Below are 14,722 nucleotides of genomic sequence, written 5' to 3' on the forward strand. Positions count from 1 at the left end.
CTCCCATACATGCCCCAACCGGGGATTGAACCTGAAACTTAGGTATGTGCCCTAACCTGGGGTCAAACCCTCAGCCTTTTGGTGTATGGGATGACGCTCCAACCAACTGAGCCACCCAACCAGGGCTTAATGAGTCCTTATATTTCAAGATGGTTTTTTGAAGGCAATATGCAATTAGTTCTTAATTTTATCTTCCCCTTTTACTGCCTTTTCTGGTTTTAATTAAGCATCTTTAATTATTATTTCATTTTCTTTCCTCTCTTAGCATATCAACTATACTTGTTTTATTTTATTTATTTTTTTATTGGTTTGAGAGATCAATTCATTGTTCTACCCACTTATGCATTCATTGGTTGATCATTGTATGTGCCATGACCAGGGATTGAACTGGCAACCTTCATATATCAGGACAACATTCCAACGAGCTGAGCTGCCAGGCCAGGGCCAATTTTAGTTGTTTGAAAAAAATTTTTTGGTGGTTGACCTAGAGTTTGCAATATACACTTACAACTGATCTAAGTCCTGTCTCAAATAACTCTATACCACTTCACAGATAGTGTAGGTACCGTATAACAAAATATTCCTAATTCTTTGCTCCTGTCCCTTAAAACATTGCTGTTACTCATTTCACCTATTCACAAACTATGATCACCCAATACATTATTATTATTATTATTATTATTATTATTTCAAATAGTTGCCTATTCATTTAACAATAAGAAAGTAAAAGAGTTTATTAAAATTTTACTTACTCTTCTCTGACCTATATAATTTTCTTTCTCTCTGAAAAACTATCATTTCTTGTAAGGCAAATCTACTGTCAACAAATTCATTTTGTTTTTATCTGCCTGAGAAAGTATTTCTCCTTCATTTTTTAAAAAGTCATTTAATTGTTTAATGTATGCTTATAAATCAAATTACCACCCACATAGTTTCAAGTGTTAAAGCTTTCCAGAATTCTTATTTTTAAAAACAGTCCTTTTATGCCCTGGCTGGTGTGGTTCAGTGTATTAAGTGCCAGCCTGCAAACCAAAGGGTCGCCAGTTCCATTCCCAGTCAGGGCACTTGCCTGGGTTATGGGCCAGGCCCCCAGTAGGGGGCACACAAGAGGCAATGACACATTGATGTTTCCCTCCCTCTTTCCCTCTTTTTCTCCCTCCATTCCCCACTCAATAAATAAATAAATAAATAAATAAATAAATAAATAAATAAATTTTAAAAAAAGAACAGCCCTTTTAAACCCTTTATCCCATTTGTTTTTCTCATAGAAAAAATCATCATTTGCCACTTCTTTTTAATTTTGTGTTTCCTGAGTGCAGCTACCTGTATTTCAGCTGCTTCTGTATGTAGTCTTGCCCTCTTTTGCCTGAGCCCTAGGATCTCTGCATTTGTCTCATGTTAGTAGAGGTGATGGCATCCTTACGTCATTCGTTTGGTGTCAGGCTTTGATTATGGTTTTCATTCCTTCTGATGTGCTGTTTTCATGGGGGTATTCCTGGGTTAACTATTTTTTAAACAAGTTTTTGTGTGCATGTGTGGTAAAATTTACCATTTTAACCATTTATAACTGCACAATTCAGTGGCTTTAAGTATATTTACATTGTTGTGAATCACCACTTACCCATTATCCATTTCTATCACCACTACTCAGTTCCAGAACTTTTTTATAATCCTAAACAAAAACTCTGTACCCTTTAAACAATAACCTCCCAATCCCCTCCCATCAACCCCTGGTAGCCTCTGTTCTGCTTTCTGTCTCTATGAATTTACCTGTACCTGGTAATTCATATAATACAATCACATAATATTTGTCCTTTTGTTTCTGGCTTATTTCACTTAGCATAATGTCATCAAGGTTTATCCATGTTGTTGCATGTGTCAGAATTTTATTCTCTGTTTGGGATAGTATATATAACATAAAATTTGCCATTTTAACGAGTGTACAGTTTAGTGGCATTAAGCATAGTCACATTTCTTGCACGACCATCGCCACCACCCACCTCCGGAACATTTTCATCATCCCTAACTGAAACTCTGTACCTGTTAAACAATAACTTCCCACTCCTCCCTCATCTTAGACAACTACCATTCTTTCCATCTCCCTGAATTTGACTGTTCTGGTTTCCTCATCTAAATGAATCATACAGTATTTGTGGCTGGTTTATTTCATTTAGTGTAATAGCATCACGGTTTATCCATATTGTAGTATGTGTCAGAATTTTTTTTTCTTTTTAAAGCTGAATGGTATCACATTGCATGTGTATACCACATTTTGTTTATCTATTCATCCATCAATGGACACTTGGATTCCTTCCATCCTTGCGCTATTGTGAATAATACTGCTTTGAACATGGGTTTGCAGCTATTTGTTCCAGTCCTTTTACTTCTTTTGGGTGTATTCCCAGAATTGAAATTTCTGGATCATACGGTAATGCTATGTTTAATGTTTTTAGCAATTGCCATACTGTTTTTCACAGTATCTGCACCATCTTGCATTCCTGCCAGCAACGCACAAAGGTTACAATTTCTCCATACCCTTGCCAACACTTACTTTCCTCTTTTTAAACGTCATCCTAATGAGTATTGAAGCGGTATCTCATTGTGGTTTTGGTTTGCATTTCCCTAATGATTAGTGATGTGGAGCATCTTTCCATGTGCTTGTTGGCCATTTGAATATCTTCAAAGAAATGCCTATCCAAGTCCTTTGGCTACTTTTTAATTGGCTTATTTGTTTTGTTCTTATTGAGTTGTGGGAATTATTGTTAATTGTTCCTACCAGTTACTGGCTTCATCAGCTTCTACTTGTAATAAGCGGGTCTTTAATGTGATTCTGTACATTTGCCTGTTTTGGGGTGGTATTCTGTTCTGTGACTCAGTTCTCTGATAGATCTGAGAAAAGTCAGTGATTGTCAGTTTGTGTAGCTTTTGCCTTATGAGGACAGGAGTGGTGACTTGCGAGCCTTTTTACATATTGGAGCTGTACCCAGCATCCGGGGTGGTCTTTTTAAAATACAAATCTGATTTTTATCTCCTTCCTGTCACCCCCTACTTTAATCATTTTTCATTATGTAATTGATAAAATTAATATTTAAGTGAATTTTCCAAGGATTTGCATATTCAAATCATGACTTTCTACCCTTTAAGATTCATCTCACTTTATGCTTTTTTCCCCCCACAGAAATTCTTTGTTCATCCCCTTCCTTCTACCTGTATTGCTTCTCATAACCCACTTTCCACCCGTCACCAAGCAAATGTACACTCTTGTGAATTTAAGCTCAAACATCCCTTCCTTGGGAAAAGCTTTGCCTGACCTACTTGACCAGGTCTAATTCTTTCACTTGTACTGTCTTACAGCACCTTGTACCGCTCCTTTATGTTGCTTTCACAGTTGTAGCGTTAAATTTGAGTTGTAATTTAATTAGTGCCCATTTCTCTGACTATACTATAAGCTTTGTGAAGACAGCCACAGTGTCTCTGTTGACTCATTATTGTATATCGAGAACCTTGCACAGTACTAGCATGTATTAGGTGCACATTAAACATTTGTTGAATGAATCTTTAAAGAGAGCTTTTTGTCATTATCTATAAAAATGTTAAATATATATATTCCTTTGACCCCTAATTCTACTTGTAGAAATTTATTCTGAAGCTATAGTTTCACAACCAAACAAAAATAACTATACAAGGATATTATTCATAGCATCATTTGAAATAATGAGAACTGAAACAAGCTAAAAAGATATCAGTGTATGACTGGTTAGATACCTTATGGCATTTAAAAGCAGGATAACTATAAGAACATACTGTATTAGTAAGTGAAAATGACAAGTTGCAAAATAGAATGTATAGTGTTCTCAATTTTTATTTTAAAATGCTTTCAATGTGTTTTATATATAAAAAGTTATATACACTGAATTCTTTATAGTAGTTATAATGACAGAGAAGGAGAAATAAATAGGAGCCTTTTATTCTTTCCACTGTAATATCTCTGTATTTTTAAATTAAAGGTTGGAGAATAGGATTATAACTGCATTAAAATCATATAAATGAGAAAATTACTGGAAGAGAGTACAGTAAAATACTAATAAGTGATTTATGTATAATTTTTCTTTATGCTTTTTCAGTTATGGGTATAGTTTTATAAGATATTATTTTTGAGAGAGAGGAAAAGGTGGGAGAAATAGAGGGAGAGAAACATTGATGTGTTAGAGAAACATCAATTGGTTGCCTCTCTCATGCCCCCCAAATGGGGACCTGTCCTGTAACCCAGGCAAATGTTCCCAATGGGAATCAAACAAGCGACCTTTTGGTTCACAGACCAGCACTCTATTCACTGAGCCATACCTGTTAGAGCTAAAGTTCTTTTATGCTAGTAAAAATAAACTTTCTTTTACAAAGAAGAAAACCATTGGAAAAATTATCAGTAAATACTTAAGCTGATCTTCAAAGCAGCATACATTAACTTTTAGCATTGTTTTAGTAGTGCAGTAATTTTTGCTACCCTGTAATACAGTAATATATTTCAAGGGGAAAAACACAGTAGCTTAATTTTCAGTAAAGTCCGGCCTTTTTTCTAACGAGAGATACCTGCATTTGTTCCATAGCGGAGGTGAAACGTGTGGGCGATACACTTTTGGGTATGGCTACACAGTGTGTTCAAGTCAAGAATGTAATAAAAACATCCCCTCAAACTCTGTCAAACCTGTGCCTAAAGATAAATGTTAAACTCGGAGGGATCAATAATATTCTTGTACCTCATCAAAGGTAAGTTAAGCTATTCACTTAATAAAATATTCATTATTTTTAGTATTTCAATTTTTTCTGTATATTGCCATATCTAACATCTGTGTAAGAAACCACTTTGATGATTCTAAGTAGATATTTTGGCAAACAATTAAAAGATTTTGGATTGGCAAGATTAAGAGATTTTCTTGTGAAATCCCCTCCCACCTCCATTTTCACTTAGTATGCAAAATACCTCTTGCCTAGCTAAAAAGTATGGAGAGCTTTATTTATTACTGGAGAGCCCACCTTGAAGAATTGTTTCGTTTTGTGATAGTCATCTTCAATCTGATGTCATGTGGCTGTTTACCTAGAAAGTGAGGGAAGAGTGGAGGGTCTGAGGGATGGGGAGGAGTATCAGTTCAGTAGATCAGTGAAGGGAACCCATATTAATCCTTGTTGCAGTCAGTGGGACAGCAGATGTTACTGTTGGGTCACCGTCATGTCTAGGAAGCTGTCAGGAAGTATCGAGACATAAGAAGCTAGAGACCGGAGCTGGCGAAGAAGCTGTTACGTGGAGAATTGAACAGCAGGTTTCCTTTTAATAGCTGAAGCAACTAGGGCTTTAAAAAGTTAAATATCTTGACCATTATGCACACAAACAATTATTACAATAAGGATATATGTTTAACATAAAAGCTCTTTTCCTCTTTTTCCATCTGCCTCTACTTCCTATCCTTATTAAATATGAGAGGAGATTCATAAATGGAATGAATATAGAATGTTATCAACAATCCCAAAAACTAAAAAATAATCGTTTGAATCTTAAAAGATATAGTTTCAGAAATAAAATGAACTACTTGAGGATGGTAACTATGTGTTATTCAAATTTATACTTTTCGCCATAGCATGGGGAGTAGTAATCCCTTTCAGTGTATAGTTTAATGATTCTTTTTCTCCTTAAGAGATTACATAAGCTAAAAACATAAGTAGATTAAAGAAAGATTAATACAGATTGGTAGATTGATATGAAGAAGTTTAGCATTTTATGCCTGTTATGAGGAACACTGGCAGCAGTTGCCCTTTGCAACCACCATCACCAAGACTTAAGGCAGAAAACTGCTCCGAATAAGACACTGGAGAGACCCACGGTGACAGCTTTTACTTCATTGACGGGGGGATTCATGAATCAAGAGCAGAATGCTGTCAGTATTTCAGGCCTATGAAGCTGTCTGTATAGAACCTCCTCTGTGCTGTGTCAGCAGCTTGCAGCTGTGTTACAGTAGTATGAAACAGTTAAATGGATAATGAAAAGATTGATTGACTAACTCTTTTTTAAAATGTGTTTAAGACCTTCTGTGTTCCAGCAACCAGTGATATTTTTGGGAGCAGATGTCACTCATCCACCAGCTGGTGATGGGAAGAAGCCTTCTATTGCTGCTGTGAGTATCATGTATCATAAGGCAGATTTATCTTACCTAAAGTTTAGATCAATATTTTGGTTTCAACTTTTGAATTTTAATGATAGTTTCTTTGAAACCAACTTTTATAAATATATATAGAGAGAGTCAACTTTCATATGTTCTTTAGGTTTTTGGAAAGAATGATTCTGCTCTGGTTTGGGGCTACAGGTTCCATATATACCTATTAAATCGTTTATTAATTATATTGCTCAAATCTTCTGTTTCCTACTTTAATTTGTCTATATGACCCCTCCATGATTGTATATTTTCAGTTACTTTTTGTAATTCAAAGAGATTGTTTATGTATTTCAGTGGTGACTTTGATACAGAAAGATGCATTATATTTAAGATTGGTAGAATGAAGTTTTTCAATTTTAAATATCTTCCATCTTCATTTTAATACTTTGCACTTGAATTCTTTGTTTTAATGCTGCCACTCCTACTTTTAACATCTGCCTGCTGTAGCTTTGCCCATTTCTATGCCTGTAACCATTCTGTGTCAGTTCTTCTAAGTGTGTCTCTTACAAACCACAGAAAGCCAGATGATATTTTACCCAACTTGAAAATTGCTTCATTTTAACTGCCAGTGCTTTCCAATGTCAACATATTTTAGGAATACTTAGTAAAGTTTAGAAATTAAGCTGTAAGATTTTTATATATTGTTATTATCCATTATAATAATCTTTATATATATTTTAAGTTTGAACAATCTGATAAACCTTACTTATCTTTGAAAATTATAGTAACATTAAAATTTTTTACATATTATTGAAAAGCTATTTTTATTAGTGAAGAAAATTGACTTTTATCTTTTAATAAATTATGTTGCTTTGTATTCTTATAGTTATACATGAATTGTTTAATTTCAAGTGCCCTAGAGATGGTAGTGAGCCATTTGATATTCATAGAAATGTTCTTATAAAAGATAAAATGATTTAAAAAAGAAATTCAGAAGACTTACTTTGGATTTGCTATTTTGAGGTCCTTTTCAAAAAAAGTTTAAGCATATTGGAATTCTTTTGGACTTCTGGGTAGTCATTGCCCTTTTCTACTAAACCGGTTTTTACCAAATACCCACTTTTATGATTATTAGAGATCTTGGAAATAGATTTTATTAACTGATTCTTTTTGCTGTATGGCTTTTTTTCCCAAGACCTTAAAGACTAGTATGAGAAACACATATAAGTAATAAATGCCACATAGTATAATACATGTAACCTTGATTGTGATGGAAATTAAAATTCAGATTGCCAAAACCTGGTGCATTTGGAGAACGTTGAAAAATGCAAGGAATGGAAATGTAGTATAGCAGCCCGTAAGGCCAGTACGCTTTTGTGAGGCTTTTTGTGCCATCAGAAGGGGTATAGATTTAGTTTTCGGTAGTGAGATGCCATACAAGGGGGTGTGTGTGTGTGTGTGTGTGTGTGTGTGTGTGTGTGTGTAAAATGAAGAAAAAACAGATACAACCTCATGTACATAAATAAGTAGGCAAGTTCTGGCTCATTTTTGTAAAACTTGGTTATTTTCTAATCTAAGACAAAAGAAAAAATGTAAGAATTTTCCACATTTCAGTTTCAAATGAGTAAGATATACCTAACAGGAAGTTAGCTTCCCTAAGTACTAGATAAAAAAACACAAGTACATTGATTATGGATTCAAGCCTTCTGGTCTAGGATATTGCAGTAAGAGAGGTAGAATTCTTTTAAAATTTATGAAACTTAGCATTTCTAAGGTGATGCCAAGTCTTCAGTATGGCTTCTGGTGGTGTGGTTTCCTGAAGTGTAAAAGATACAAAGAGAAATCAAGGGTTTGAATGGGTCCTCTTTTTTACTTACCTCCTTTATCTTACTGTCTATGTACATCTTTTGTCTCTTCCCCCCTTGCTAATCACTAGGTCTACTAGCAACATCCAAAAATTCGAATCTAATTGTTAAATGTGAAGTGCAGCCTTCTTATAGGAAAATAATTTTTGACCCTGTACTGGGCCTTTTTATTTTGTTCTTCACTAGGAATGAGCTATTTTTTATTACTCCCCAAATGAACAGTGGTAAATAGTAAGGTTAAAATAAAATACAAATTTAAATGAAATCCATGTACTTTTTTTCAATTTTTTTTATTTCAGTAAGTTCATACTCATATAGTTTTGATTATCTTAATTTTTCTTTTTCTTTACTTTTCCAACTTAGGTTGTAGGGAGTATGGATGCCCACCCAAGCAGATACTGTGCTACAGTAAGAGTTCAGAGACCCCGACAGGAGATCATCCAGGACTTGGCCTCCATGGTCCGAGAACTTCTCATTCAATTTTATAAGTCAACTCGATTCAAACCTACTCGTATCATCTTCTATCGGGATGGTGTTTCAGAGGGACAGTTTAGGCAGGTTGGTTGCCTGGGATCTCATCATACTATGGTTAAATCAGATACTGTGTTTATAATATGGTGTTTAGTTCTGAAGTTAGAAGCCTTAATTAAGTCGAGAGTTCCTAAAGTCAAAATTTGTTGCTTCCTTAGAGATTTCCCTTCTAAAATGTTTACTGTGGATGTGTAAGCCTAGATTGCTAAGACCATCCTTTATTGCTAAGACTGTTCTCTGATAATAGTTAAGATGAAATAGATGAGATTAAGAAATACTGAGACTGCTTTGACTGGTGTGTCTCAGTGGGTTGGGTGTCATACCACAAACTGAAAGGTTGCCAGTTCAATTCCCAGTCAGGGAACATGCCTGGGTTGTGGGCCTGGTCCCCTGTTGGGGTTATGAGAAGCAGCTGTTAGATGTTTCTCTCACACATCGATGTTTCTCTCCCTTTCTTCCTCCCTTCCCCTCTCTCTAAAAATAAATAATTTTTTTAAAAAAGAAATCCTGAGCCCTGGCTGGTGTGCCTCAGTGGATTGAGTGCCAGACTGTCAACCAAGGGGTTGCCAGTTCAATTCCTAGTCAGGGTACATGCCTAGGTTGCGGGCCAGGTCCCTGGTGGGGGATGCTCAAGAGGGAACCACACACTGATGTTTGTCTCCCTTTCCTTCTCCCTCCCTTCCCCTCTTAAAAAATAAATAAATAAAATCTTAAAAATAAGAAAGGAAAAGAAAGAAATACTGAGACTAAATAATTATCTTACTTTGAAGTATGTGTAAGAGAACAGCTGACTATATCAACTCTTTCCATTTCATCTACTCTAGGTATTATATTATGAACTACTAGCAATTCGAGAAGCCTGCATCAGTTTGGAAAAAGACTATCAACCTGGAATAACCTACATTGTAGTTCAGAAGAGACATCACACTCGGTTATTTTGTGCTGATAGGACAGAAAGGGTAATCTTACATCTGTTGTCATACTAGCATAAGCCAACCTTATCTAACATAGTTCGTAGAGCACTTTAAACAAAGGCTCTCTGCCAGCAGCCAAGTTTCTACTGTATAGTAGCAGATTTCAACAAAGCAGATTATGAATATAGAATCATCAAGATCAGTTATTATTTAACAATTTTTAGCTTTCTAGAATTTCTGGTAATATTCCAAATGTTCCAAATCCCATTCATGCTTTTCTGTTGTTGTGATGAAACTCAGTTTTAAATTTTTTTTCTTTCTATTCATAATGTCCTTAAATGTTAAAAGAAAAAAAGTACATTCTCCTTTTAAAATATCTTGTAAAAATTAGGTGTTTTTTTAGAGCTAGGGACTTTGATTAGTGGAAATTCTTACAAACTAATTTTCAATGATTTCTTAAAAATTCACAGAATTATTTTCTATATTTTTTAATGTATATATTTTTATAATTAGGAAAGGGATGGAAGTATATGAGGTATGTCCAGAAAGTATCCAGCCATGCACTGTGAAAAATACATTTATCAAAGAAGATACAAGAAACATTGCACATAGGACAATGACACCTCAGTCCCCTTCAAAGTAGGCACCTGGAGACCTCACACAGTTCTCCCAATTCCCATCAGCTGCCCCATCATATTTTCCTGAATTTCATCAACAGTCTGAAATCTCTTCCCTCTCAAAGGTGATTTTAGTGTTGGGAAAAGCCAGAAGTCTCAGGATGCCAAATCTGGGCTGTTGGAGGGGCTGAGTCACTAGGGTGATTTGATATTTTGCCAAAAAACTCTGAGTAAGATGTGAGGTGTGATGAAACTGCCAGTCACCTGTGGCCCATAGCTGCGGCCTTCTAATCATCCGAATAGTTTCTGCAGAGGAATGTTCAAGCATAGCACAAAATTTGATGCAGATTCGTTGCTCTACTCTCAGTCATTTTGAATGTGACGGTCACACAGTACACATGCTCACTCAACAGCATCTACCATCCCCACTGACCAGTACAGTGAAGTCGTCATTGTTCACACATGCGCATTCCAGTCCACTCTCCTTGGCTGCCAGGTTACATCAAAATCGCTCAAACCGTTCCCATCATATTAACAATTGCTGGACTTTTTCCAGCCAGACTTCATATGTATTTTAAAGTGTTTTATTAGGAGCCCTTTCATTATTTTTGAACGATTTCATTTCACGTATCTACTCAGAGAAAATCATGGTGTCTGTTTCCTTACAAGATGTTGAAACTGCTAGTATAAAATAAAAGGAACAGGGCCTTTGCTGTGATTTCTGTGTTTGACTCCCAGCTCTGCCCTTTATTGTATGCTAGTGGACAAATTAGTCTTAGTTTCCCCAAACAAATGGGAATAATACCTAACTTGCAGGACTATCAGGATTAGAAATAATGTATGTAAGGTACCTGACAGAAGTGGTTAACCAATGGTGACTTGTTGATGCTGTTGTCAGCATTCTTTCTCTAAAAATACAGTGTTCTGCAAGGCAAATGTTAATTTTCATAAATTACACACTCAAGAGTCCTTACTATGAAAAGTACCAGAAATTAGAGTATTTAAAGTAACTTGAAAAAAATTTTTTAAGTCTTCTACCCATAATGGGATCAACTACCAGCTAAGCATAGAGAAGAAACTAATTACTCTTTTTGTTCATTATCTCTCACTTTCAGCAACACTTTAAGAATAGTTACCAGGACTAGAATAAGGTCTGCTCTTATGCCTGTTTAAGTAATATTTCAGTCTGAAATTAGTGAATTGTGAGATCAGCCTATATATTTATACATTTTTTTAAAGTGCTGTCAGACACATTTTTTTACATTTGTTTAAATTTTGACCAAATAAATCCAGGTTGGAAGAAGTGGCAATATCCCAGCTGGAACAACGGTTGATACAGACATTACACACCCATATGAGTTCGATTTTTACCTCTGTAGCCACGCGGGAATACAGGTAAGCCAACACTTGGGTGAAATGTTTTAATTCAGGAACTTCCATTAATATTTATACCTTTCTTTAATCTCAGAAAAAGGAGAAAGAAATACCCTTCTCTGCACTCCAAATGGTTTCCACATGAAATTAGATGAAACTTTCAATAAATAAATTTCTTCCCCTTTCTTACTTTGAGAGGGGCTTATTTCTATTTCATTTAGTGCTGCTTAAACTTCCCAGCAGCAGAGAGAGAATCTGTATTCCTAGGATGTCTGAGAGAATGGAGCCCAAAACTGTTTTAGGCTACTCACCATTGATTAAAAATGATATTTCAGGAAGATGTACCTTACTGTACAGCTGTATCTTAAAGCTTTATATATGTACATTTCACATACACTAACCCCCGCTTTACTCTTACAGCTTTAAAATTATTGTCCCACTTACTTATCTGTTCTTGTGTCTGCTTCTCTTTACAATCAGTGTTGTGCACCTTCGTGGAGGGTAGTTAAAAATGAAGTTGACAGGACCTTCTAGAATAAAATCTACATTATCAGAGCACATGTTTGAGCCTAGTGTTTCCCTCCATGTATCGCAAGGAGCACTGCTGCTATGACTTTTTAATAAATACCACAGATGAGGAAAAAAAGGTTCTCTGTTCAAATTTTGAAAATGCCGGTTAAACAAGATTTTTTTTTACTTTGGAACTTATGGATACCACTGATAATGCAAATGCATCTTCAAGACAGGAATATTTCCCCAATATATCTAACCAAAAACTTTAATTCTCTTTATAGCCCAGTTTCTGATGGTTTTATTTATTTCTTTTTTTTTATGGTTTTATTTCTGTGTTACCTGTCTCATCTCTAGAATGTGTGTCTTATTCATTACTGGGTGGCTGGCACCTGATACAGGACATGGCATATAGTGAGTGCTTAGTAAATATTGAATGTGTGTGCGTGGAAAATATATTATACAGGCATTCTAAACATAATTTAGGGGAGGTAGATTTGATAATAATTTGAATTTTATCCCCCAAATCTTGCACAGTGGCTGACAAATACTGTTAAAGTACAAGCTAATCTTTCTCCTTTACTCCTTTGCCACTGCCATTTCCTTAGTTCACACCTTCATTATCTCACACCAAAATTAATGCAACAGCCTCCTAATTGCTTCCTTTGCTTTCAGTCTCTTCCTAGTTCTAATCCATCTCCATTTTATTGCTGATGTTATTTTTATAAAACCTCAATCTCATCCCACCTAAAAACTCTCCTATAAAAAACAAAACAAAACTGTGTGGTGTTTTCTCTGCCACCTACAGGTGAAAGTCCAAATTCTTAAACATGTCATTCAGTCTGATTCCAAAATTTCTTTTCAACTTCATCTTTTTCCCATCATGCACCAAACTTTGTTCATACTAGTCTGTTAGCCATTCCCCAAATACACCATGAAAAATTATGCCCCCTGTGTTTTGGTTAAGGTGGTTACTTCTCTCTAGTGTCTCTTTACCCCAACATCCCCAAAAAGGCCAAATCTCACTCTTTCCCCACTCAGTGAAGAGCCAAGGCTTACCCCTACAATTACTGCCCTTGGTGTTCTCTTACAGGTTAAGTGCCAGCACTATTATGGCCACTTATTAGTTGTTTTATAATTGTAGATGCTCTGTCTCTAGGCCTCTATAGATTTGTTTAAAAAAAAAAAACAGGCCCTGGCCAGTGCAGCTCAATGGACTGAGCGCTGGCCTGCGAACCAAAGGGTCCCCGGTTCAATTCCCAGTCAGGGCACATGCCTGGGTTGTGGGCTCTGTCCCCAGTAGGGGGCATGTGAGAAGCAACCACACATTAATATTTCTCTCCCTCTTTTTCTCCCTCTCTTCCCCTCTGTCAATCAGTCAATTAATAAAACAGGAAATCTTTGACTTTGTTTTTCTTGGAGCCCCTGTTACCTAACATAGTAACTAATACATAGGAACTCAAGTAAATGTTTTGGTGTTTTTATTATGGTAAAATATACATAACATGCAGCTTACTGTTTTAACCATTTTTAAGTGTACATTAAGTACATTCACATTGTTATGCAGCCATATCCCCATCTACCTTAAGAATGTTTTCATCTTCCCCAACACTCTGTCCCCATTAAACACTAACTCCCCATACCCCCTCTCCCCAGCCCCACCATTCTACTTTCTGTCTCTCTGAATTTGACTACCACAGGGATCCAGGTACTTCAGATCAGCGAATCATATAATATTTGTCTTTTTATAACTGATTTATTTCATTTATCATAATGTCATCAAGGTTAATCCATGTTGTCGTATGTATCAGACCTTTCTTCCTGAGTAATATTCCACTGTATGTATATACCACGTATGTATAAGGGGTTGTTCATCCATTCACCTAACAATGGACACTTGGGTTGCTTCCACCTTTCGACTATTGTGAATAATGCTGCTTTGAACATAGGTGTGCAGGTATCTGTTCAAGTCCCTGCGTTCACTTTTCTTGGATGTATACCCAAAATCAACGAAATGTTTTTTTAATTGATTATTAAATTAGAATATGTTTTCCTAATATACAAAGCTGGCTTTTTATATAACTTAGTCTGAGCTGAATATTTATTTAGAAGTTTAGAAATCAACAGAATATGTCATTGCCTTCTCTGCAGGGTACCAGCCGTCCTTCACACTATCATGTTTTATGGGATGATAACTGCTTTACTGCAGATGAACTTCAGCTGCTAACTTACCAGCTCTGCCACACTTATGTGCGCTGTACACGTTCTGTTTCTATACCTGCACCAGCGTATTATGCTCACCTGGTGGCATTCAGAGCCAGATATCATCTCGTAGACAAGGAACATGACAGGTAATATAAAAGTATAACGAAACAGATTTTTACCCAAATTCACATATGGCCTGCATGTTAGGATTTTCTTGGGAAATTTCTTTGTCTCCATGTAAGTATGTGCCTCTCTGTGTACCATAAGCCTAGAGGTGCCATTTACAATTAAAGTTGCGTGAACTATTAGAGGAGTCAGTGATCCATATGAAAAGCAATGATAGAACTGATTGCTCAAAATAAGGGTTCCCATTAAAATGTGCAGTCTAGGTTTGTTAGTGTTAGAATGACAGTGATTTACTTGCTCTACCAAATTAACTCAAGGGAGAGATTATCAATAATTAAAGGAATATATACCAACAAAATGATAGGATATCTTGGATTTGCTTCTAAATAATCCTGGGCAGGTGAGAGAAGTAAAATTGGCCTGAGTTAATTATTGAA

The 14,722-nt window shown here is 35.8% G+C and overlaps 1 protein-coding gene across 6 annotated transcripts in view; it reads left to right on the plus strand.

Moving 5' to 3' along the window:
- The window catches only part of LOC112299352 (protein argonaute-3), a 118,424-nt gene that overhangs the window by 89,670 nt on the left and 14,032 nt on the right, over nucleotides 1-14,722 (plus strand). For all 6 annotated transcript variants that reach the window (XM_024554572.4, XM_053919607.2, XM_053919608.1 and 3 more), the window contains 6 exons: nucleotides 4,605-4,764; nucleotides 6,074-6,164; nucleotides 8,372-8,566; nucleotides 9,364-9,498; nucleotides 11,364-11,465; nucleotides 14,106-14,305. In XM_024554572.4, the coding sequence (XP_024410340.2) occupies nucleotides 4,605-4,764; nucleotides 6,074-6,164; nucleotides 8,372-8,566; nucleotides 9,364-9,498; nucleotides 11,364-11,465; nucleotides 14,106-14,305 (883 nt within the window). The remainder of the gene's footprint in view (nucleotides 1-4,604; nucleotides 4,765-6,073; nucleotides 6,165-8,371; nucleotides 8,567-9,363; nucleotides 9,499-11,363; nucleotides 11,466-14,105; nucleotides 14,306-14,722) is intronic.

Source organism: Desmodus rotundus, chromosome 3 (genome assembly GCF_022682495.2).
Source record: "Desmodus rotundus isolate HL8 chromosome 3, HLdesRot8A.1, whole genome shotgun sequence".
In the NCBI taxonomy this organism is placed as follows: Eukaryota; Metazoa; Chordata; class Mammalia; order Chiroptera; family Phyllostomidae; genus Desmodus; species Desmodus rotundus.